The 22,909-nt window shown below is 40.1% G+C and overlaps 1 protein-coding gene across 1 annotated transcript in view; it reads left to right on the forward strand.

The window, feature by feature from the left end:
- The window catches only part of ZSWIM5 (zinc finger SWIM-type containing 5), a 140,924-nt gene extending 119,781 nt beyond the window's left edge, over positions 1–21,143 (forward strand). The window contains exons 12-14 of the mRNA XM_025288846.3: positions 18,621–18,784; positions 19,266–19,347; positions 20,061–21,143. Coding sequence (XP_025144631.1) covers positions 18,621–18,784; positions 19,266–19,347; positions 20,061–20,923 — 1,109 coding nt within the window. The 3' untranslated portion in view covers positions 20,924–21,143. The remainder of the gene's footprint in view (positions 1–18,620; positions 18,785–19,265; positions 19,348–20,060) is intronic.
- The last annotated feature ends 1,766 nt before the right edge of the window (positions 21,144–22,909 follow it).

Consider the following 22,909-nt stretch of genomic DNA (forward strand, 5'->3'; position numbering starts at 1 on the left):
GTCATGGAGTGTCAGATTCCAAGCAGGATAAGGATGACACAGATCCAAGATGCTTACTGAAACTCAAGCATAAGAAATATGAAGAAAATTATACCAAGGCACATCATAATCAAATTGCTTAAAACCAGTGATTAAAGAGAAAAATCTTACTTAAAAGCAACTGCAGGGAAAAAAATACACACTATATACTAAGGATAAACGATAAGTATGAGAGTAGGTTTCTCATTAGAAGGTGTATAAGCCAGAAGACAGTGGAGAAAAATCTTTAAATTACTCTTAAAAAAAAAAAAATTGACCTAGAATTCTATACCAGTGAAAATATCTTTCCAAAAAAAAGGTAAAAGGAATTTCCTGGCAGTCCAGTGGTTAGGACTCCACACTTCCACTGCAGGTAGCATGGGTTCAATACCTGGTTGAAGAACTAAGATCCCACATGCCATGTGGCATGGCTGATAAAGTAAAATGATGTTTAAAAAAAGCTGAGATAGGCTGAGGAGAGAAGTGGGAGGAGGGTTGAGGACATGGGGGACACATGTGCACCCATGGCTGATTCATGTCAATGTAGGGCAAAAAAACACTATGATATTGTAAAGTAATTAGCCTCCAATTAAAATTAATAAATAAATTTTTTTTAAAAGCTGAAATAAAAATCTTTTCCAGACAACCACAGTTGAATTAGAAATTAATAATAAAAATCCACTAAAGTTTTAGAAATTAAACGGTACACTTCCATGTAACTCACTGAACAAAGGGAGAAAAACACAAAAAATATTAATAGAAAATATTTTAAACTGAATGAAAAAGTATAACATTTAAAAATTTGTGGATTAGAGCTAAAGCTTTACTTAGAAGGAAATTTTTATCACTTAATACCTATGTGTGAAAAGAAGAAAGGTTTCAAATCGACGATCCCAGATTCTAACATAAGAACCCAGAGAAGAAGAGCAAATGAAATCTAAAATAAGTAAAAGAAAGAAAATAATACAGATCAGAGCAGAAATCAAATAAAATACAGAAAAACAGAAAATAAATGAAACAAAAAGCTGTCTCTTTGAAAAGATATATAAAATTGAAGTCTTTGTCCAGATTGATCAAGAAAAAAGAATACAAAGTAGCAATTTTAAGAATGGGAAAAGTGACATTGCAACAAATTCTAAAGACAACTTTATGCTAATAAATTCAACAATATAAATGAAATAGACTGATTCCTTGATGGATACAAACTACCAAAGCTGACTCAAGAATAAATAAGAATTAGGTAGGCATATACCCAAAAGAATTGAAAACATGGACTTAAACAGATATTTGTACACCAATATTAATAGTGGCATTATTCACAATTGCCAAAAGTTGTAAATAACTCAAGTATCTGTCAGCAGATGAATGGATAAACAAACTGTAGTATATACATACAATGGAATATTATTTAGCCATAAAAAGGAATGAAATTCTAATACATGCTACAACATGGATGAGCCTTGAAAACATTAAGTGAAATAAACCAGACACAAAAAGACAAAACATTGCATGATTCCACTTATATGAGGTACCTAGAATAGCCACAGTGAAAAAATAGCAGTAGATACTAAGATAATGGTTGAACATTTGATGAGGAACAGGATATTTACAGTAAGTCCCCTAAATATGAACATGCTCCATTCCAAGAACACATTCATAAGTCGAGTTTGTTCATAAGTCCAACAAAGTTAGCCTAGGTACCCAACTAACACAACTAGTTATATAGTACTGTACTGTAATAGAGTTATACTTTTCATACAATAATACCTAAGAAAACAAAAAATAAAACATTTTTAATCTTACAGTACAGTACCTTAAAAAGCACAGTAATACATACAGTTCAGCAGCTGGCATACAGGGGCTGGCATCAAGTGAACCAGCAAGAAGAGTACTAACTGGAGGTAGGAGAGAAGATAGGAGATGGTAGAGCTGAAGAATGATCAGCAAGAGGAGACAGAGGACAAGCAGAAATTTCACTCATACCTAATGTTTATGGAATGCACGTTCATATCTTTGAAAGTTCAAACTTGAAGGTTCGTGTGTGGGGGACTTACTGTACATAGTACTGTACTATGGACTTGCTGTACATAGTATCTCTCTACAAAGTATTACTATTTATCAGTCATAAAAGGAAGAAGTATAATTACCATAGAGTAGGTAAACCTGGCAGATATCATTTTAATAATGTGGCCACAATATCACATCATAAATTTATAGAGCTAGCATGTAGACTAGAGGAAAAACTCATAGAGCAGAAAGTAGAATAGAGAGGGTAGGGAAAGGAGAAGTTACTACTATATAATGAGTATAGAATTTCAGATGATGAAAAAGTTCTGAAACTGGATAGTGGTGATGTTTGCACAACAATATGAATGTATTTAATGTCACTGAATTGTACCCTTAAATGCTCAAAATGGTAAATTTATGTATATTTTACCACAGTAAAAATAAAAGAATAAATAGAAATGAAGTTCAGAGAAATTGAATTAGTAGTTAAACATCTTTCCACAAAGAAACTCCAGGGCTAAATGGCTTCACTGGTAAATTCTACCAAACATTTAAGGAAAACATAACAATTCTATATAAACTCTTGCAGAAAATTGAAGAGGAGGAAATACTGCCCAACTCAGTCTGTGAAATCCTCATTATCCAGATACTGAAACCAGGCTATTTTGCCGAAAGCTTTAGCTTTGTTTCAGGTTCAAAGGATTCATTAACAAAAGAAACCCCTTGTTACACACAAATAATTTCAGTATTTAACAGAGGATTACTTAATTTCAATATACAATCATTAACAGAAAAGAGAAGTAGAAACAATAGAGAAGAGTAACACCACATACATCACCAAATTGGGCTGACCAAAATCCAAACCTGAACAGCATGCTGGGTAGTCCCAAGTAAAGGCAGTCTGGAGTCCCAGTTGGGAAAAGGTCCAGGCAGTGTGTCCGCTCCACAGGTGAGACTTCAAATTGCAGTTTGGGGGGTTCCTACTTATAATCACAGGCTGCAAACTGATATCATCAGTTTGTGTGCAAAAAATGCAACTCTGGTTTTACTTTACACTTTTTACAATGCTGCTGTTTTATCTTGTGAGTCTTAGGATTTGGGCTTCCCTGGTGGCTCAAACAATAAATCATCTGCCTGTAATGCAGGAGACCCAGGTTTGATCCCTGGGTTGGGAAATCCCCTGGGGAAGGAAATGGCAGCCCGCTCCAGTATTCTTTCCTGAAGAATTCCATGGACAGAAACCTGGCAAGCTAGAGTCCATGGAGTCCCAAAGAGCCGGACATGACTAAGTGACTAACACTTTCACTTTTACTTGGGCACAGTTGGCCAGACTTCCAAGCTCTCAAGAATTTCAGGACCCCAATGCCTTTCTTATCTAAAGTGCTGCCTGATTTGCTGTGCTTGCAGGCAGGCATAGAATCTGGGCAGTGTCCAGATTGGTCAGAAGAAAGGTCAGGGGCCTGCTCTGGTGCTTCTGAAGCCTGATGAAGACTTCCTCTGTTTTAATTTCCCTAACTCAGACAAAAACTATAAAAAAGAAAACTCAGGGAATTCCCTGGCAGTCCAGTGGTTAGGACATTGTGCTTCCACTGCAGGGGATATAGGTTCAATCCCTGGTCGGGTAACTAAGATCCCACATGCCACACTGCACAGCCTAAAACGAAAACAAACAAAAACTCAGAATAAAACTGTCATGAGCACATAGGTGCAAAAACTCTTATTAAAAATTGTAAGAGATTGAATCCAAATAATATATTTTTAAAATGATAATACATTATAATAAGTAGGGTTTACCTCCAAGAATGCAAAGTTGGTTTAAAACATTCAAAAATCAATCACTGTATTTCACCATTCTAATAGAGTAAAAAAGAATGCCCAAATGATCATCTCAGTAATATGGAAAAAGCACCTAATAAAATCCAACATTTATTATTACTAAAAACATTAAAATTCTCAACAAACTAGGAATAGAAGGGAACTTTCCCACATGATAAAGGGCATCTCTCTTACAACTGCCTTTATACTTAATGGTAAAAGAGTGAATGTTTTCTTCCTGACATCAAGAACAAGGCAGGGACTTTCCTGGCTATACAGTGCTTAAGACTCTGAGCTTCCACTGCAAAAGGTTCAATCCCTGGTTGGGGAACTAAGATCTCACATGCCACCTGGTGGGGCAAAAAAAATTAAAAGTTAAAATTTTTTTTAAAATAAAAGAACAAGGCAAAGCTGTTTACTTTTACCTCTTCTGTTTCAGTATCAAACTTGATTTCAATAAGACACTTAACAGCACTAAACGATAGTCAGATTAGAAAGGAAGAAGCAAAACTCTGATGACATGATTGTCTATGTAGAAAATCCTATGGAACCTACAAAAAACTTTGAGAACTAATAATAAGTTTAACAGTGTTTCAGGATATAAGATTAATATACAAAAATCAATAGTATTTCAATATACCAGCAATGAACAGTCAGAAGTTGAAATTTTTTAAGTTATCATTATAATAACATCTTGAAGTTCAAAAGGGAGGGGATATATGTATACCTATGGCTGATTCATGTTGATGTTTGGCAGAAACCAACAAAATTCTGTAAAGCAATTATCCTTCAATTAAAAAATAAATAATAAATAAATAAATAAATTTTTAAAAATTAAAAAATAAAACAATAAGAGAAAGGCTAAAATTTTAAAAACAATTGTAATAAGACTGGCAAGGATGTAGAGCAACTGAAGCTCTCATACATTGCAGGTTGGAACATAAGTTAAACCACTTTGGTAAACCATTTGTCAGTTTCTTAGAAAGTTAAATAGACACCTGCAAACATGATCCTGCCATTCCACTCATAGGTATTAACCAAAGGAAATGAAAGCATATATCCATACAAAGAATTCAACATGAGTGTCATAACAGCTTTATTTTTTAACCCCAACCTGGAAATGATCCATATATCCATGAGTAGATTGAATGGATAAAAACTGAAACAACCATACAGTGGAATACTACTCAGTAATGAAAAGGAACAAACTACTGATACATACTACACCATGGAAGAATCAAAATAATTATGCTAAGTGAAAGAAGCCAGACTAAAGGAAAAATGGTGCATACGTATTATTCCATTTAAATAAAATTCTAGCAGTGCCACACCATGGTGACAGAATAATCAGCAGTTTCCTGGGAGTGGGATCTGGTATAGGCTAGGATGGAAGGGAAGAAAGGATTAGCAAGAGTCACAAGGAAACTTTGGGGGCAATAGATATATCATGAGTAATGGGTTAAGTCAAAATCATGTATTACTTAATAGGAGGCAATAAGAATTCAGTATCACTTCTCTTGCTGCTGCTACTGCTGCTAAGTCGATTTAGTCGTGTCCGACTCTGTGCAACCCCATAGACGGCAGCCCACCAGGCTCCCCGTCCCTGGGATTCTCCAGGCAAGAACACTGGAGTGGGTTGCCATTTCCTCCTCCAATGCATGAAAGTGAAAAGTGAAAGTGAAGTCGCTTAGTCATGTCCGACTCTTAGTGGCCTCATGGACTGCAGCCTACCAGGCTCCTCCGTCCATGGGATTTTCCAGGCAAGAGTACTGGAGTGGGGTGCCATTGCCTTCTCACTTCTCTTACATTACACCAAAAATGCAAACCTGCATCTAATCATGAGGAAACATCAGTCATATCCAAACTGAAGGTCATTCTGTAAGATAACTAGTCTAATCTGCAAAAATGTCAAGGCCATGAGTGTCAAGGGAAGACTCAGGAATTTTTCCAAATTGTCAAAGGCTGAAGAGACATGACAAACGTAACACATGATCTTGTATAAAATCTTTACACATGTTTATACAAGATCACGTGTTGCATTTAGTTTGTCATATCTTCTTAGGTGGTAATATATCAATATAAATTTCCTGATCTTGATGGTTATGTTGCAGGTAAGTAGAAGAGTGTCCTTGTTTGCCAGGAATAGACTGCAGAGCTCAGGAATGAGTTCAGGGTATCAAATCAGTTACTTTCAAGTGGTTTGGGGTGAGGGCATGGAGAAGAAATGATGCTTGAAGTACTATTGAAACTTCTCTTTGAGTTTGAAATTATTTCAAAATAAAAGGAAACATTTTGATAAAACATTGTGTTTGCAAAGGTGTAGAGTGGGAGTGTAGATTGGTAATCCTTTGTGTAGGGCAATTTGGCCCTACATATCTATCAAATGTCTATCATAATTACAATGTATATATGCTTTGACCCAGCTGTTTCACTTCAAAGATTTTATTTTACAAATATATTTGTGAAATGATGTTTGTACAAAGTTATTCACTACAACCTTATTTGCGATTGCAAAATATTTGAAACATTCTAAATAGCCATCAAGCTCTCATACATCAATAGGGGACTGATTAAATATATTACTTTAGCACCAAATCTCATATGGCATTCCAAAATTTGAAAAGCTTTGAAAATCCATACTTTTTTCTAAGTTGAAAGCAAAACCTGGCCTCAGCTGACAAGAGGCGTTAGTTGTTTCTCAACATTCTTACCAGTCACAGACATCTATCTCTGCTATTCACTAATAAAATGTTTGCATTTTTTTTTAAGATGGTTGTTATTTTGTCAGTTTGAGTTTAATTATTCTGTAAAAATGTCCAGAAAATTGAAGATACTCCTGTGGATAAAAATCAGTAGAAAAGGAACCATGTGACATCAATAGCACAGAAAATAGAGTTAGTGAAAAATTTGATCAGGTGTTTCTATAAGACATCTTCAGTTCAGTTTCAGTTCAGTCGCTCAGTCGTGTCCAACTCTTTGCGACCCCATGAATCGCAGCACGCCAGGCCTCCCTGTCCATCACAAACTCCCGGAGTTCACTCAGACTCACGTCCATTGAGTCAGTGATGCCATCCAGCCATCTCATCCTCTGTCGTCCCCTTCTCCTCCTGCCCCCAATCCCTCCCAGCATCAGAGTCTTTTCCAATGAGTCAACTCTTCGCATGAGGTGGCCAAAGTACTGGAGTTTCAGCTTTAGCATCATTCCTTCCAAAGAAATCCCAGGGCTGATCTCCTTCAGAATGGACTGGTTGGATCTCCTTGCAGTCCAAGGGACTCTCAAGAGTCTTCTCCAACACCACAGTTCAAAAGCATCAATTCTTCGGCACTCAGCTTTCTTCACAGTCCAACTCTCACATCCATACATGACCACTGGAAAAACCATAGCCTTGACTAGACGGACCTTTGTTGGCAAAGTAATGTCTCTGTTTTTGAATATGCTATCTAGGTTGGTCATAACTTTCCTTCCAAGGAGTAAGTCTCTTTTAATGGCTGCAATCACCATCTGCAGTGATTTTGGAGCCTAAAAATATAAAGTCTGACACTGTTTCCACTGTTTCCCCATCTATTTCCCATGAAGTGATGGGACCAGATGCCATGATCTTTGTTTTCTGAATGATGAGCTTTAAGCCAACTTTTTCACTCTCCACTTTCACTTTCATCAAGAGGCTTTTTAGTTCCTCTTCACTTTCTGCCATAAGGGTGGTGTCATCTGCATATCTGAGGTTATTGATATTTCTCCTGGCAATCTTGATTCCAGCTTGTGTTTCTTCCAGTCGAAAGAGCAAAGTGTGGGAATTAACACCACATATGACTTGAACTGGACTTCCTGGGTGGCTCAGTGGTAAAAAAAAAAAAAAAAAAAAAAAAATCCACTTGCCAATGCAGGAGATGCAGGTTCAATCCCTAGGTTGGGAAGATCCCCTGAAGAAGGAAATGGCAACCCACTCTAGTATTCTTGCCTGGAAAATCCCATGGACAGAGGAGCCTGGTGGGCTACAGTCCATGGGGTCGCAAAGAATCAATCGGACACAACTGAGCCCAGTACAGCAGCAGCATGACTTGAAGTAATAGAAAGACAAAGTGTTGAAGTTTTACAGGGACAATGACCAGAACTAAAGAAGGACAGAAAATTTTCTGAGGACAAAAAATGAAGATATTGACATTACCATGATTGAAAGGATTCAACAATGAAACCGTATGAATATGCCACTGATTGGTTTGTTGTTCATGAAACAAGCTAGATTATTCCACGAAGGACTGAAGCTTTACGGTAAGTTTAGGATATCAGAAGATTGGCTGCAGAAATTTCAGAAGCATTGCAGTATAAAATATCTGTACAACTATGATGAAAAAACTTCTTTTCATGAATTTGATGAAAATTATATTGACAATTTGTTATGGTAATTTTTAATGAAAACCTTAGTCTTGAACAAGTATACACTGCTGATGAAATAGCTCTGTTCTGTTTTCTTAAAAAAAATTAACAGTGATTGATGAGCAAACAAGATTTTAAGGACTCTAAACACAGGGTGAAAGTTCTGGGATGTGCCAGATAAAGCTAGAAAAAGTCAACGTCCATAATGTTTCAAAAGTTATTCAGAGAATTCCCTAGCAGTCCAGTGGTTAGGACTCTGCTTTCACTACCATGGACCTGGGTTCGATCTCTGGTCAGGGAACTAGTATCCTGCAAGCTGTGCAGTAAAACCAAAAAAAAAAGAGTTGTTCACAATTTATTTGTATGTAAACAAAAAAACATGAGTAATCAAAGAGATCATTTCTGTCAGGCTTAATAATCTGTACCAATGACATGAACTCACTGCACTGGAAGCTGGAATGGAAGAAAACTGTGTACTCGTTCCTAGACCACTATTCCACACACACACCTCATGAACTTCTTGTAACCAAGAAATTTTACTCCCAATGAAGAACAAATATAAATATTTATTTATTTTCATACTATATACTTGAAACAGGTAACTCCCAAGTCTTCCTAAAGGAGTTATTGTAGAAACTTGATCAAGTATACCTTAATTATGCTATTTACACAGTTGCTGATACTTGAAACAATTGATAAATATTTTGCAGAGACTCTCACTTAGAAAGTGCACTTGTATATAAAGATAGTGAAGGGTTTTGTGTCACTAATGTAGTCTCATTACTTACATTAAAAGTTAATAGGCTAAAAGTCTTAAGTAAGTCAGAACCTTGCTACTCAATGTATGATCCGTGGATAAGCAGCATCAGCATGACCTGGAAACTTGTTAGAAATGCAAATTCTGAATCTGAATCTGAATCTATGTGAATATAGCCCAAGAATCTTATCCTTTAACAAATTCTTCAGATGATTTTTAACCTACTAAGATCGTAAAAGTGTTGAGTTAGAAAAAGCTGACATCAAAAAATATATAGACTATTTTAAGTTATATACCCTTGTACATTCCTTGCAATGTAGAAGAATTGTTAAAATAGTGTTATCCCAAGTAAGCATGAGGCTAGAAATAATGACAATTATGAAATGTAACAGATGAAAAAAAATGTCCGTAGACAGTATGGGGGAAATGTATGAGCAGTTAATTGACCTTGAATAACATGCATTTATCAGTGAAAAAGGATTATAGCTGCTTACTTAATTGAAAAAGACTGCTTATATAGAAATCTGTATTAATCAGGCACATTATCCTAGAAGTACTCCTTTTTTAAGGTCATCTATTGTAGTTGTTTCATCATTAAAGAATCTCTTTCCAGGCCCATCATTAAATTCCCAACTCTGATCTTTGGTGACAGTAATAGCAATGCAGATGAAGCCTTTTGTCCAAAATCCTCAAGAAACCAGATAGAAGAAGTATTTACTTACGCATATGTTTAGAAGCGTAGCTTGGTTTGAGGTTTTATTGAGTATTTCCCTTAGAAGTAAAGAGTCCCAAGTATTTAGTCTATATCACACTATTTCATCCATCAGTTTATTACTGTATCAAAAAAATACAATACTAACTTTGCTATTTATCCTACCTAGCATGAATATTCATACTTTTACTGAACAAATAATAATGTGTTTAATTATAGGATGCTGCCCCAGACCCATTGTGAGTATTATATATAACTTTTGTACAAACTATCTTTATATAATAAGCTCCAAATGCATTCATAACCTAAGAGTTTTAAAGAAGCAGTTATGGACCTGTACATTCATAAATGGGATATTATGCAGTCATGTAAAAGAACAAAAATTTCTTTATGTACTGATGTAGAATAATTTCCAAGATACACTAATATGTGAGGGGGAAATGACATGGAAATTTGTATATACTATGCTAAAGGATGGTGTGATCACTCACCTAGAGCCAGACATCCTGGAATGTGAAGTCAAGTGGGCCTTAGAAAGCATCACTACGAACAAAGCTAGTGGAGGTGATGGAATTCCAGTTGAGCTATTTCAAATCCTGAAAGATGATGCTGTGAAAGTGCTGCACTCAATATGCCAGCAAATTTGGAAAACTCAGCAGTGGCCACAGGACTGGAAAAGGTCAGGTTTCATTCCAATCCCAAAGAAAGCCAATGCCAAAGAATGCTCAAACTACTGCACAATTGCACTCATCTCACATGCTGGTAAAGTAATGCTCAAAATTCTGAAAGCCAGGCTTCAGCAATACGTGAACCATGAACTTCCAGATGTTCAAGCTGGTTTTAGAAAAGGCAGAGGAACCAGAGATCAAATTGCCAACATCTGCTGGATCATGGAAAAAGCAAGAGAGTTCCAGAAAAACATCTATTTCTGCTTTATTGACTATGCCAAAGCCTTTGACTTTGTGGATCACAATAAACTGTGGAAAATTCTGAAAGAGATGGGAATACCAGACCACCTGACCTGCCTCTTGAGAAATCTGTATGCAGGTCAGGAAGCAGCAGTTAGAACTGGACATGGAACAACAGACTGGTTCCAAATAGGAAAAGGAGTACGTCAAGGCTGTATATTGTCACCCTGCTTATTTAACTTATATGCAGAGTACATCATGAGAAACGCTGGGCTGGAAGAAACACAAGCTGGAATCAAGATTGCTGGGAGAAATATCAATAACCTCAGGTATGCAGATGACACCACCCTTATGGCAGAAAGTGAAGAGGAACTAAAAGCCTCTTGATGAAAGTGAAAGAGGAGAGTGAAAAAGTTGGCTTAAAGCTCAACATTCAGAAAACGAAGATCATGGCATCTGGTCCCATGACTTCATGGGAAATAGATAGGGAAACAGTGGAAACAGTGTCAGACTTTATTTTTTGGGGCAGATGGTGATTGCAGCCATGAAATTAAAAGACGCTTACTTCTTGGAAGGAAAGTTATGACCAACCTAGATACCATATTCAAAAGCAGAGATGTTACTTTGCCAACAAAGGTCCATCTAGTCAAGGCTATGGTTTTTCCAGTGGTCATGTATGGATGTGAGAGTTGGACTGTGAAGAAAGCTGAGGGCTGAAGAATTGATGCTTTTGAACTGTGGTGTTGGAGAAGACTCTTGCGAGTCCCTTGGACTGCAAGGAGATCCAAGCAGTCCATCCTAAAGGAAATCAGTCCTAGGTGTTCATTTGAAGGACTGATGCTGAAGCTGAAACTCCAGTACTTTGGCCATTTCATGTGAAGAGTTGACTCATTGGAAAAGACCCTGATGCTGAGAGGGATTGGGGGCAGGAGGAGAAGGGGATGACAGAGGATGAGATGGCTGGATGGCATCACCGACTCAATGGATGTGAGTTTGAGTGAACTCTGGGAGTTTGTGATGGACAGGGAGGCCTGGTGTGTTGTGATTCATGGGGTCGCAAAGAGTCGGACACATCTGAGTGACTGAACTGAACTGAACTGAACATACATGTCTTGAATAGGCAAGTTAATAAAGACAAAAAATAGAAGTTTCCTGGGCTAAAGGGAGAGATGATGGTGAATTACTGCTTAATGGGTACAGAGTTTCTGTTTAGGATGATAAAAAACTTTTGGAAATACATGGTGCTGCTATTTACACAATGAATGATATTCCACAATGTTGAATGTGATTAACAGTACTCAATTGTATACTTAAAATGGTTAAGATAGAAAGTTTTAGTATATATATTTTTACCACAATTAATAGGTAAAGGAATTAATAAAGAGGCAGTGTTAAAGCAAGCAAATGACCCTAAGTACAAACATTGAACCGTACTGGGCTTCATTTTTATCCTGGTACTTTTAGGTACATATTTAATTCTTCTGTGACTTGAGCTTCTACACTTTACCTTTCCATATGAAAATGAAATGAAAGTCACTCAGTCATGTCATATTTTGAACTAAAAACAGAAGCCAGGGCTTAAACAAAGCACACATATGAGGTGTTGTCAACACTCTCACCCCCACTTTCCATACCCTGTAGCCTACCAAAGTAGCTGCACTAAAAGCAGGAAGAGTCTGGAAAAGATATTCTCCCAGGAAAGCATGTGTACCAGCTGAGCTAATTTGTTATTTTCATCTTTAAAACTGTTTCTTAACCACAGTCTGATTCCTTCACCTGTTAACAACATAGTAAAGGATAGAGAAAGGTATACCATGTTAACACATACCAAGAAAAACCTGGGATGCCTGTATTAAACAAAGACTTCAGTAAATGGAAAATTTTCAGGGATAAAGAGGGGCATTACACAGTGATAAAGGAGTCAGTTATCCAAAAAGTCATAATTATCTTTAATGTATATGCATCTAACAACAAAGCATCAAAATATGTGGGGGGAAACCAATAGAACTGCAAGGAGAAATGGACAAATCCACTGTTACATTCATTCAGAGAATTCACAGTACCTCTTATCAATAATTGATACATCCAGCAGGCAAAGAAATCAATAAGTTATACTTGAACAAGCCATTAATTAACTGAATCTAATTAACATTTATAAAATACTTTATCAAACTGCAATAGAATACATTCTTTTCAAGCTCACATGGAATGTTCACCAAGATAGACCACATTCTGAACCATAAAACACACCTCAGTAAATTTAGAAGAACAGAAATCATACAAAGTATGCTTTCAGATCACAGTGGAATTAAGCTAGAAATTATTAACAGAAGGATAACTGGAAAATTCCCAAAAATATGGAGTTTAAACACACTTCTAAGTAACATATGGATCAAAGATGAACTCTCAGGAATTTTTTAATATTTTTAACTAAATGAAAGTTTAAAACTAAAAAAAAATGAACTAATCAGAAATGTAGGATGCAATGAAAGCAGTGTTTGGAGGGAAATTTTACAGCATTAAATACATATGTTAGAAAAGAGGTAATATTGCAAATATTCCCTCACACCTGTTAGAATGGCTGTTATCAAAAAGACAAAAGATGGAGAAGGAAATGGCAACCTACTCCAGTATTCTTGCCTGGAAAAGTCCATGGACAGAGGAGCCTGGCTGGCTGCAGTCCATGGGGTTACATGACTGAGCATGTGTGCATGAGGGTGGAGGGTCACGGGTTGGTAGCAATAAACTGGTAGAACTAAAAAAAAAAAAAAAAAAAAGGACAAAAGATGTGGAGTACACTGTTGGTGAGAATGTAAATTGGTACAACAACTATGGAAAACAGGATGGATGTTTCTCAAAAAATTTAAAAAATAGAACTACCATGTACAGTATGTACCATGTATGGTATATGGTACAGTAATCAAATAGTGTGGTATTGGCAGAAGAATAAGCAAATAGGTCCATAGAACAAAATAGAGAGCTCAGAAATAGTCTCACACAAATACAGTCAACTGGTCTTTGACAAAGGAGCAAAGGATAGTATTTTCAGCAAATGGTACTAGAAGAACTGTACATCCACATTTTAAAAAATGAATATAGACACATTGACCTTATACCTTTCATGCAAATGAATTCAAATGTATCAGACATAAATATAAAACATAAAATTATAAAACTTCTAGAAGAACACAGGAGAAAGACTAGATGACCTTGTGTTTGACAGTAACCTTTTTTGACCACACTGTGTTCCCTGATCAGGGATCAAACCTGGGCTGCCTGCAGTAGAAACACAGAGTCCTAACCACTGGACCTCTGGAGAATTCCCAGAAATAGCTTTTTAGATACAACACCAAAATTAGATACAGTCGATGAAAAAAACATTGGTAAGTAAGACTTCATTAAAATGTAAAACTTATGTGAAAAACATTGAAAAGACAAGCCACAGCCTGGGAGAAAATATTTGCAAAATAGTATCTACTAAAGAACTTATATCCCAAATACACAAATAACTCTTAAAACTCGACATTATTGTTGAGAAAACAACTGAATCTTAAAATGCACTAAAGACCTGAACTGATGCCTTACCAGATAAGATATATAGATGTCAAACAAGCAGTAAAAAGATACTCACCATGACATGTCATATTCAGTTCAGTTCAGTTCAGTCACTCAGTCGTGTCCGACTCTTTGCGACTCCATGAACCGCAGCACGCCGGGCCTCCCTGTCCATCACCAAGTCCTGGAGTTCACCCAAACCCATGTCCACTGAATTGGTGATTCCATCCAACCATCTCATCCTCTGTCGTCCCCTTCTCCTCATGCCCTCAAATCTTTCCCAGCATCAGGGTCTTTTCCAATGAGTCAGCTCTTCGCATCAGGTGGCAAAAGCATTGGAGTTTCAGCTTCAACATCAGTCCTTCCAATGAACACCCAGGACTGATCTCCTTTAGGATGGACTGGAAATACAAATTAAAACAAAAATTAGATACCACTATATACCTATTAGAATGGCTAAAATCCAAAACACACCACCAAACACTAGTGCGGATGTGGAGCAGCAAAGACTCGTTCATTCCTGGTGGGAATGCCAAAGGTTCAGCCACTTTGGAAGACAGTTTGTCAGTTTTTTACAAAGCTACACATAGTCTAACCATATGATCCAGTAATCTTGTTCCTAGTTATTTGCCCAAATAAGTTGAAAACTTACACAACTGTCTACACAAAAACCAGCACGTAAATGTTTATAGCACCTTAATTTGTAATTGCCTAAAAGTGGAAGCAAACAAGATATCCTGCAGCTGGTGAATGGATACACAAGCTGAGGTAGATCCATACAATGGGATATTATTTACCAACGTAAAGAAATGAAGTGCCCTTCAATAAGTGGTGCTGGGGAACTGGACAGCTACATATGAAAGAACGAAATTAGAACATTCTCTAACTGTACACAAAAATAAACTCAAAATGAATTAAAGACCTAAGTATAAGACCAGAGACCATAAAACTCAAAACATAGGCAGAACACTTTAACACAAATCATAGCAGTGTTTTTTTTTTAATCTGCATCCTAAATCAAAGGAAAATAAAAAGTAAACAAGTGGGACTTAGTTAAAAGCTTTTGCACAGCAAAGAAAATCATTGGCAAAATAAAAAGACAACCTACTGAATGAGAGGAAGTACTAGCAGATAGAGTGACCAATAGGGAATTAAATCCAAAATACACATTTCATATGAACTAACATAAAAAAAAACAAACTTGATTTTTAAAATGGGCAGAAAACGTGGATAGACATTTTTCCAAAGAAGTACAGATGGTCAACAGGCAGATAAAAAGATGCTCAATATCATTAATCATCAGTTCAGTTCAGTCGCTCAGTCGTGTCCGACTCTTCGCGACCCCATGAATCGCAGCACGCCAGGCCTCCCTGTCCATCACAAACTCCCGGAGTTCACCCAAACTCATGTCCATTGAGTCGGTGATGCCATCCAACCACCTCATCCTCTGTCATCGCCTTCTCCTCCTGCCCTCAATCCCTCCCAGCATCAGAGTCTTTTCCAATGAGTCAGCTCTTCACATGAGGTGGCCAAAGTACTGGAGTTTCAGCTTCAGCATCATTCCCTCCAAAGAAATCCCAGGACTGATCTCCTTCAGAATGGACTGGTTGGATCTCCTTGCAGTCCAAGGGACTCGCAAGAGTCTTCTCCAACACCACAGTTCAAAAGCATCAATTCTTCAGCACTCAGCCTTCTTCACAGTCCAACTCTCACATCCATACATGACCACTGGAAAAACCATAGCCTTGACTAGATGGACCTTTATTGGCAAAGTAATCTCTCTGCTTTTGAATATGGTATCTAGGTTGGTCATAACTTTCCTTCCAAGGAGTAAGCATCTTTTAATGTCATGGCTGCAATCTGCAGTGATTTTGGAGCCCAAAAAAATAAAGTCTGACACTGTTTCCACTGTTTCCCCATCTATTTCCCATGAAGTGATGGGACCGGATGCCATGATCTTCGTTTTACTGAATGTTGAACTTTAAGCCAACTTTTTCACTCTCCTCTTTCACTTTCATCAAGAGGCTTTTTAGTTCCTCTTCACTTTCTGCCATAAGGGTGGTGTCATCTGCATACCTGAGGTTATTGATATTTCTCCCAGCAATCTTGATTCCAGCTTGTGTTTCTTCCAGTCCAGCGTTTCTCATGATGTACTCTGCATAGAAGTTAAATAAGCAGGGTGACAATATACGGCCTTGACATACTCCTTTTCCTATTGGGAACCAGTCTGTTGTTCGGTGTCCAGTTCTAACTGTATGAGATATCACCTCACACCTGTCAAAATGATTAAAAAGAATGCAAATAACAACTGTTGGTGTGGACGTAGAGAAAAGGGAACCCTTGTACACTGTTGGTGGGAATGTATATTGATGCAGCCACTGTGAAAAATGATACGGAGGTTTCTCAGAAAATTAGAACTACAATATGACCCAGCAGTTCCACTCCTTGGTATATAGCCAAAAAATGTAAAACATGAATTGAAAAAGATACATGTACCCCAGTGTTCATGACAGCATTATTTACAGTAGATAATAAATAGAACCAACCTAAGTGTCCCATCAAGAGATGAATGGGTAAAGAAGAGATGGTATAAATATATAATCAAGTACTGTTCAGTCACAAAAAAGAAATTTTTGCCATTTACAGCAACATAGATGGAATCGAAGGGTATTCTGCTAAGTAAATCAAGTCAGAGAAAGACAAATATTGTATGATATCACTTATATGTGGAATCTAAAAAATACAACAAACCATTGACTATAACAAAAAAGAAACAGACTCACAGAGTATGAGAGCAAACTTGTTACCAGCACGGGGAAGTAAGGTGGGGAGGAGGGTCTGGATGGGGGAAGGAGTCTAAGAGGTACAAACTACTATGTATAAAATAAGTAAGCTACAAGGATACATTATAGGAATATAGCTAGTATTTTATAATAACTATAAATGGAGTATAACCTTTAAAAATTGTGAATCACTATGTTGTATACCTGAAATGTATATAATATTGTACATCAACTGAAACTAAATTAAAAAAAAAAAGAGCTACCAAGCCATAAATAGACATTTAAGGAAACAAGTGTATTTTGCTTCCTGAAGGAAGCCAGTCTGTAAAGGTTACATACTATTCCAAACCTGTGACATTGTGGAAAAGTTAACACTATAATGGCAGTAAAAAATGAGTAGTTTCAGAAGGAAAGAGAAGAGGGATGAACAGGGGGAGCACAGGAGATTTTTACAGCAATGAGTCTATTCTATATGACATAGTAATGGCAAATCCATGATACTATGCATTGGTCAAAACCCATAGGATTGTATAACACAGTGGACCCTAATGTTAACTGTGGACTTCAGTTATAATAATGTATCAGTGTTCATTCAATGTAAGATGTTAGTAATAAGGGAAACTGAAAGGGGAGAGAGGGGGATATGTGAGAACTCTGTCTTATCTGCTCAATTTTCTGTATACCTAAAACTACTTTAAAAACATAAAGTCAGGGTTTCCTTGGCGGTCCAGTGGTTAGGACTCTGCTCTCGCTACTGAGGGCCTGGGTTTGATCCCTGGTTGAGGAACTAAGGTCCCACCAAAAAAAAAAAGTCTATTAAATGTCTTAATTGATTTTAAAGAGGATAGAAGGAAAAAAGGTGATCTCTCAATCCTGACACCCAAAGATAACTACTACTGCTAAGACAGTGTTGTAAAAATCCCCGCATATTTTCTATTCATTTATGTGCATGAACACACATATTACCTGTACACAAATTGTTTATAATTCCCTCCACGACCTTAAAAGGTTATTGTTTCTATTTTATAGATGAAGTAACTGGTCTGGTACTGGCTGAACTAGGTTCATTTCCCAATGTATTTTACTCCAAAGCCTGTACACTCTTAGCATAGCACTGCACCTCTTTGTAAGACATAAGACCTACTTTTTCTTCTCTCTTTATTTCACATTTTACCCCTTCAGAAGACACACCAATCTCTCATATACCCTACTGCCTTTACCCCATATGGTACTCATGGCATTCCTGCAACGTATTCCCTAACTCTGTGCACTCATACTTGCCTACTGGATAAGAAGTGGTAGCCCAGCTCCAGGGAACTGTACTGAGAAGCAGACCTTGGGACTGGAATACTTTCTTGGCAATAATGTGGCTTCCTTCTCCTGTATAAGTAGCTCTCAAAATTCAGGTGTTAGAAAAAGTTATTTCTGGGACCTAAAGATCCTGAGGGGAAAAAAGGGTAAGGGGTCAAGGCCGATGAAAAGGTGGAGAGAAGTGAATTTGCATGGGTGCCTGGGGAAGGAAGGAGCCTCCAGTGGGTTCAGTGGAGACAAAGCTTGACCACCCCGACCATTCGGAAGCATTCCGTGCATTGACACCAGCCAGTTCAACCAGCACCTGTTGTGATCAGCTGACTGTTCAGGGAAGCTTTAAAGAAGACTTTGTCCCTGCCCCTTCTCTTGGCACCTGTAGGGGACACTCTGAGGCTCCGAACAATCCTGGAAGCAATACAGAAGCACATCCATTCTTCCTCCCTCATCTTCAAACTGGCCCAAGATGCATTCAAGATTGCTACTCCCACGGACAGTAGTACAGATGGCACCCTGCTCAACGTGGCCTTGGAGCTGGGGCTACAGGTATGGAGGAGGAGTGGGCCATCCCCACTTTAAACTTCTGGCCTAGTGACAGGGAGTTAAGATCCCATGAGGACTGGAGTGGGCATGGGCCAGGTCTGATTCTTTCTCTGTCCCCAGAACATAGCTTCTAGGCTAGTCACAAGGTCAGGACTAAATTTGGGGCTCTGTTTTGAAGTTAAGGCCAGTTAAGCAGTATAGCCTTAGGCTCCACAAGGTCCCCATCTTTTTCCTACCCACCCCCATTCCTCCAAGTCAAGGTGTGATAATAAGGGGTTTATTCATTACAGATCATCAGAGAAATCTTCTATCTGATTGGTGGCAGGATGGGGCAGAAATTAAACAAACCCATCTGTACTTCTCAGGGGAGAAATGGTTGTTTAAGGCACAAATAAATACATGTACATAAATGAATGGCAAAGAGGAGGGAGAGGTTATAGCAGTTATGCTAAGTCCGCTGGGAATGCCACTTTTTTTCGCCCAGGTGATGAGGATGACCTTATCAACCCTCAACTGGAGGCGCCGGGAGATGGTGCGGTGGTTGGTAACCTGTGCCACAGAAGTGGGTGAGTCTCCCAGCTCCCTGTGCCCCCAGGGGAAAGGATTCCTAGGCCCTACTCTTGGGACAGGATAGTGAATCCTTAGAGCTCTCATATTCCTGTTATTGATGGCCTAGGAAAGGATGAGGCTGCTGATAGGAGAAGATGGCCCTGTTCAGCCTGACCAAGGTCTTCCCTCACTGCTTGGATTGTACCCTGAGGGCAAGCAGCACTCTGATCCTCTGCTAGAAACATTCTAAAAGAATGAATTTTCAGCCACCAGTACTCAAGTGCAGCCTTAGGAGGTAGTTGTCCATGCTTCTGAGAAATCCCAAACAACTTGGAGGCTCGAGACCCCATCTAGAGCCCAAAGCCCCAGCACAAAACTCTGCCCTGAAAGGCTTCACTTCAGCTAGAAAACCCAGGGGCAGATCTGAGACTCCTGCCTTGGAGCAGGCAAACCACAGGCTGTATTGCTCCATCCTTGTGAGGGGCTAAGAGCACCTGCAGAAACTTTCAAGCCTCTGACCTGGGGGAAAGAAGGGATGGGAAGAGACCTCAAATGGGGTCTGGCCACCGGGGTTGCCCCCCTAGCCCTGGTTACTGCAGATCATCTCAGGGCTACTGAGAAGGAGGGAGAGCTTATCCCTGCAGGCCAAGTTCTCACCCCAAATGGTAATCTGAGTAGACCTGGATCAGGACCTGGAGGCCCATGGCTGAGCACAGGCTCTCCTTGACAGGTGTGCGGGCCCTGGTGAGCATCTTGCAGAGCTGGTACACACTCTTCACCCCCACCGAGGCTACCAGTATTGTGGCTGCCACAGCCGTCTCCCACACCACCATCCTGCGCCTCAGTCTTGACTATCCACAGCGGGAGGAGCTGGCCAGCTGTGCTCGCACCCTGGCCCTGCAGTGCGCTATGAAGGATCCGCAGAGCTGTGCCCTGTCGGCCCTTACCCTCTGTGAGAAGGACCACATCGCCTTCGAAGCAGCCTATCAGATCGCCATCGATGCTGCGGCTGGCGGCATGACTCACTCACAGCTGTTCACCATCGCCCGCTACATGGAGCTCCGTGGCTACCCGCTACGTGCCTTCAAGCTGGCCTCACTGGCCATGAGCCATCTCAACCTGGCCTACAACCAGGACACCCACCCGGCCATCAACGATGTGCTCTGGGCCTGCGCCCTCAGCCACTCCCTGGGCAAGAATGAGCTGGCGGCCCTGATCCCCCTGGTGGTGAAGAGCGTGCACTGCGCCACAGTGCTTTCAGACATCCTTCGGCGCTGCACGGTGACTGCTCCTGGACTGGCCGGCATCCCAGGCCGCCGCAGCTCAGGAAAGCTCATGTCCACCGACAAGGCTCCCCTGCGCCAGCTGCTGGATGCCACCATCAATGCCTACATCAACACCACACACTCGCGCCTGACGCATATCAGCCCTCGCCACTATGGAGAGTTCATTGAGTTTCTGAGCAAGGCCCGGGAGACCTTCCTGCTGCCTCAGGATGGCCACCTTCAGTTTGCCCAGTTCATCGACAACCTCAAACAGATCTACAAAGGCAAGAAGAAGCTGATGCTGCTGGTGCGAGAGCGCTTCGGCTGAGAAAGCAGACGGCTTGCTGCCAGGGCAGCCTGGGCTCTCAGGTACCATCAGGTCAGGCCACGGACACAAGCATTTGTCCACCCTGAGAGGACTCTGAGCACCTGTGGCTGAAGCCAGAGGACCACAGGGCTAAGCATGGGGAGAGTCCAGCTCTAGCCAGCATGCCTGCCTGGGCAGGGTTCTTACAACAGCCCACTGTTCCTGGAGGAGCAGGGCCCTGCAGACCAATCAGCACCCACAACATGCCACCTCAGGCCCTTGTATCCTGTGTGTCCCGGGCATTGCCCCTCTCTCCCTTGGCAAACACAGAACACTGTTCCGTCTCAGGGATTGTGTAACCAGAGAAACAGAAGCGTTTATGGTACTGTAAATACTATAGTCTGTGTGTTGCCAATTATGTTGTAAAGTTGTAACTATTTATAATTCTGGTTCTAATTTGATGGGTACTTGTAGCTGTGGGTGGGAAGATAGGCTTGTTTTCTGAGGAGATTCACAACCATTTCTCAGGTTTCCCTTGCAGAGTATATTCTGTTGGCAGTGGAAGATTGGGGGTGGCAGGGAGAAAAATGGCCAGTTAAGAGGAAATCTCAAGTCTAGTCTATGCAGAAACCCCAGCCTGCAGAAGGGCATTCATAGCCCAGTGATGGGTGAGGAGGCCCAGTCTGGACTTAGACTTTCACCTCACGAAGCCATGAGGACATGGAAGCTGTTGCTCCTGCCTCACACAGCCTCTCTAGGAGTCTGACGAGTTCCTGAGAAACAGGTGAAGGTGAATGTCTGGGAGGCCACTGAGCTCACAATGTTCATCTGCTCTGGACACCGTTGTGTTAGTGTCTGGTCTCATCTCTAAGTGTGCGTAGAGACCTGAATGACTAAATGCGTGTGTCTGTGTGCATAGGTATATCTGTGCATGCCTGTATGTGCACATATATATTTATGTGTACGTGTCAGGCCTGTGTGCTGGATGGTGGGTTTCTGTGAGGGTATGCACATATGTGAGCATACTGTAGTACATATCTGTGTGTCTGTTGCTGTTTGCTGGTGCATGTTTAGTCTGTGTGTATCTGGCCACACATGAATGCACGTGTGTAAATCTGTTTGGTCTGTACCTGTCTCTGTATGAGTAACTGTGGTATTTCCACATGTAGGTTTGTCTGTGAATTCATGTTCTAGGATCTGCATGCATGTGTCCCTCCTCTTTCTGCCAGATCTCTCATCCCCATTCCTCTGTTCTCTCGCACCAGCTAACATGTCCCCCATCTCTGTTGCTCCTGTACTCATCACTGTCACCCAATGAGCTTCTGAGCACTAAGCTCCCTCTGCCCTGAGTGGCTCCTTCAGCGCCACATTTCTCTGCTTCCCCTGCACCCGCTTTCTTCCCCTGCCTTTCTACCTCAAGCTTCCTCTGCCCGCTTCTGCTACAGTCCCATGGGCCACTGATTTGGAGGCTGCAGCTGAATGCATTTGGCCTTGCCCTGACTAGCTTCTAGCCCAGGTGGACAACCCCTCTGTTAGCTCTGGCTGACCTCCAGTGTGTCGTGTTCCTGCTACCTTCCTGCCCCTCTCCTCGCCTGGAATTGTTGTAGGAGATGGCGCGGGCATTCAGAAGAGTCATTTAGATGCCAGTGTCTTGGTGTTTACTGTTTCCTGTCTTAGTTCCCGAGTAGGGGGTGGGGTGTGATAGGGAAGGGGTGGTATAGCTAGAGTGTGAACTAAAGACCTGTCTGCTTTATTTTGCTTTCTCTGACAAACTGTCACTTTTTTTTTTCCTCCACACTGACCAATAATTTGTATTTGCTGTTTGTGGCTACTGAAGTCTTACTGTTCCGTCATGGGCCGTACAACCTCTCAGCCTGATAGGTTGGTTAAAAAAACAAGACACCACTCCCATTTCTGTATCACAATTGCCGTTTTTTAGCAAGTATGTGAACTCACAGTGCTTTTCTATGAATAAATCACAGATCACAGAAAAGATCATTTTTCTAA

Source organism: Bubalus bubalis, chromosome 6 (assembly GCF_019923935.1).
Source record: "Bubalus bubalis isolate 160015118507 breed Murrah chromosome 6, NDDB_SH_1, whole genome shotgun sequence".
Lineage (NCBI taxonomy): Eukaryota > Metazoa > Chordata > Mammalia > Artiodactyla > Bovidae > Bubalus > Bubalus bubalis.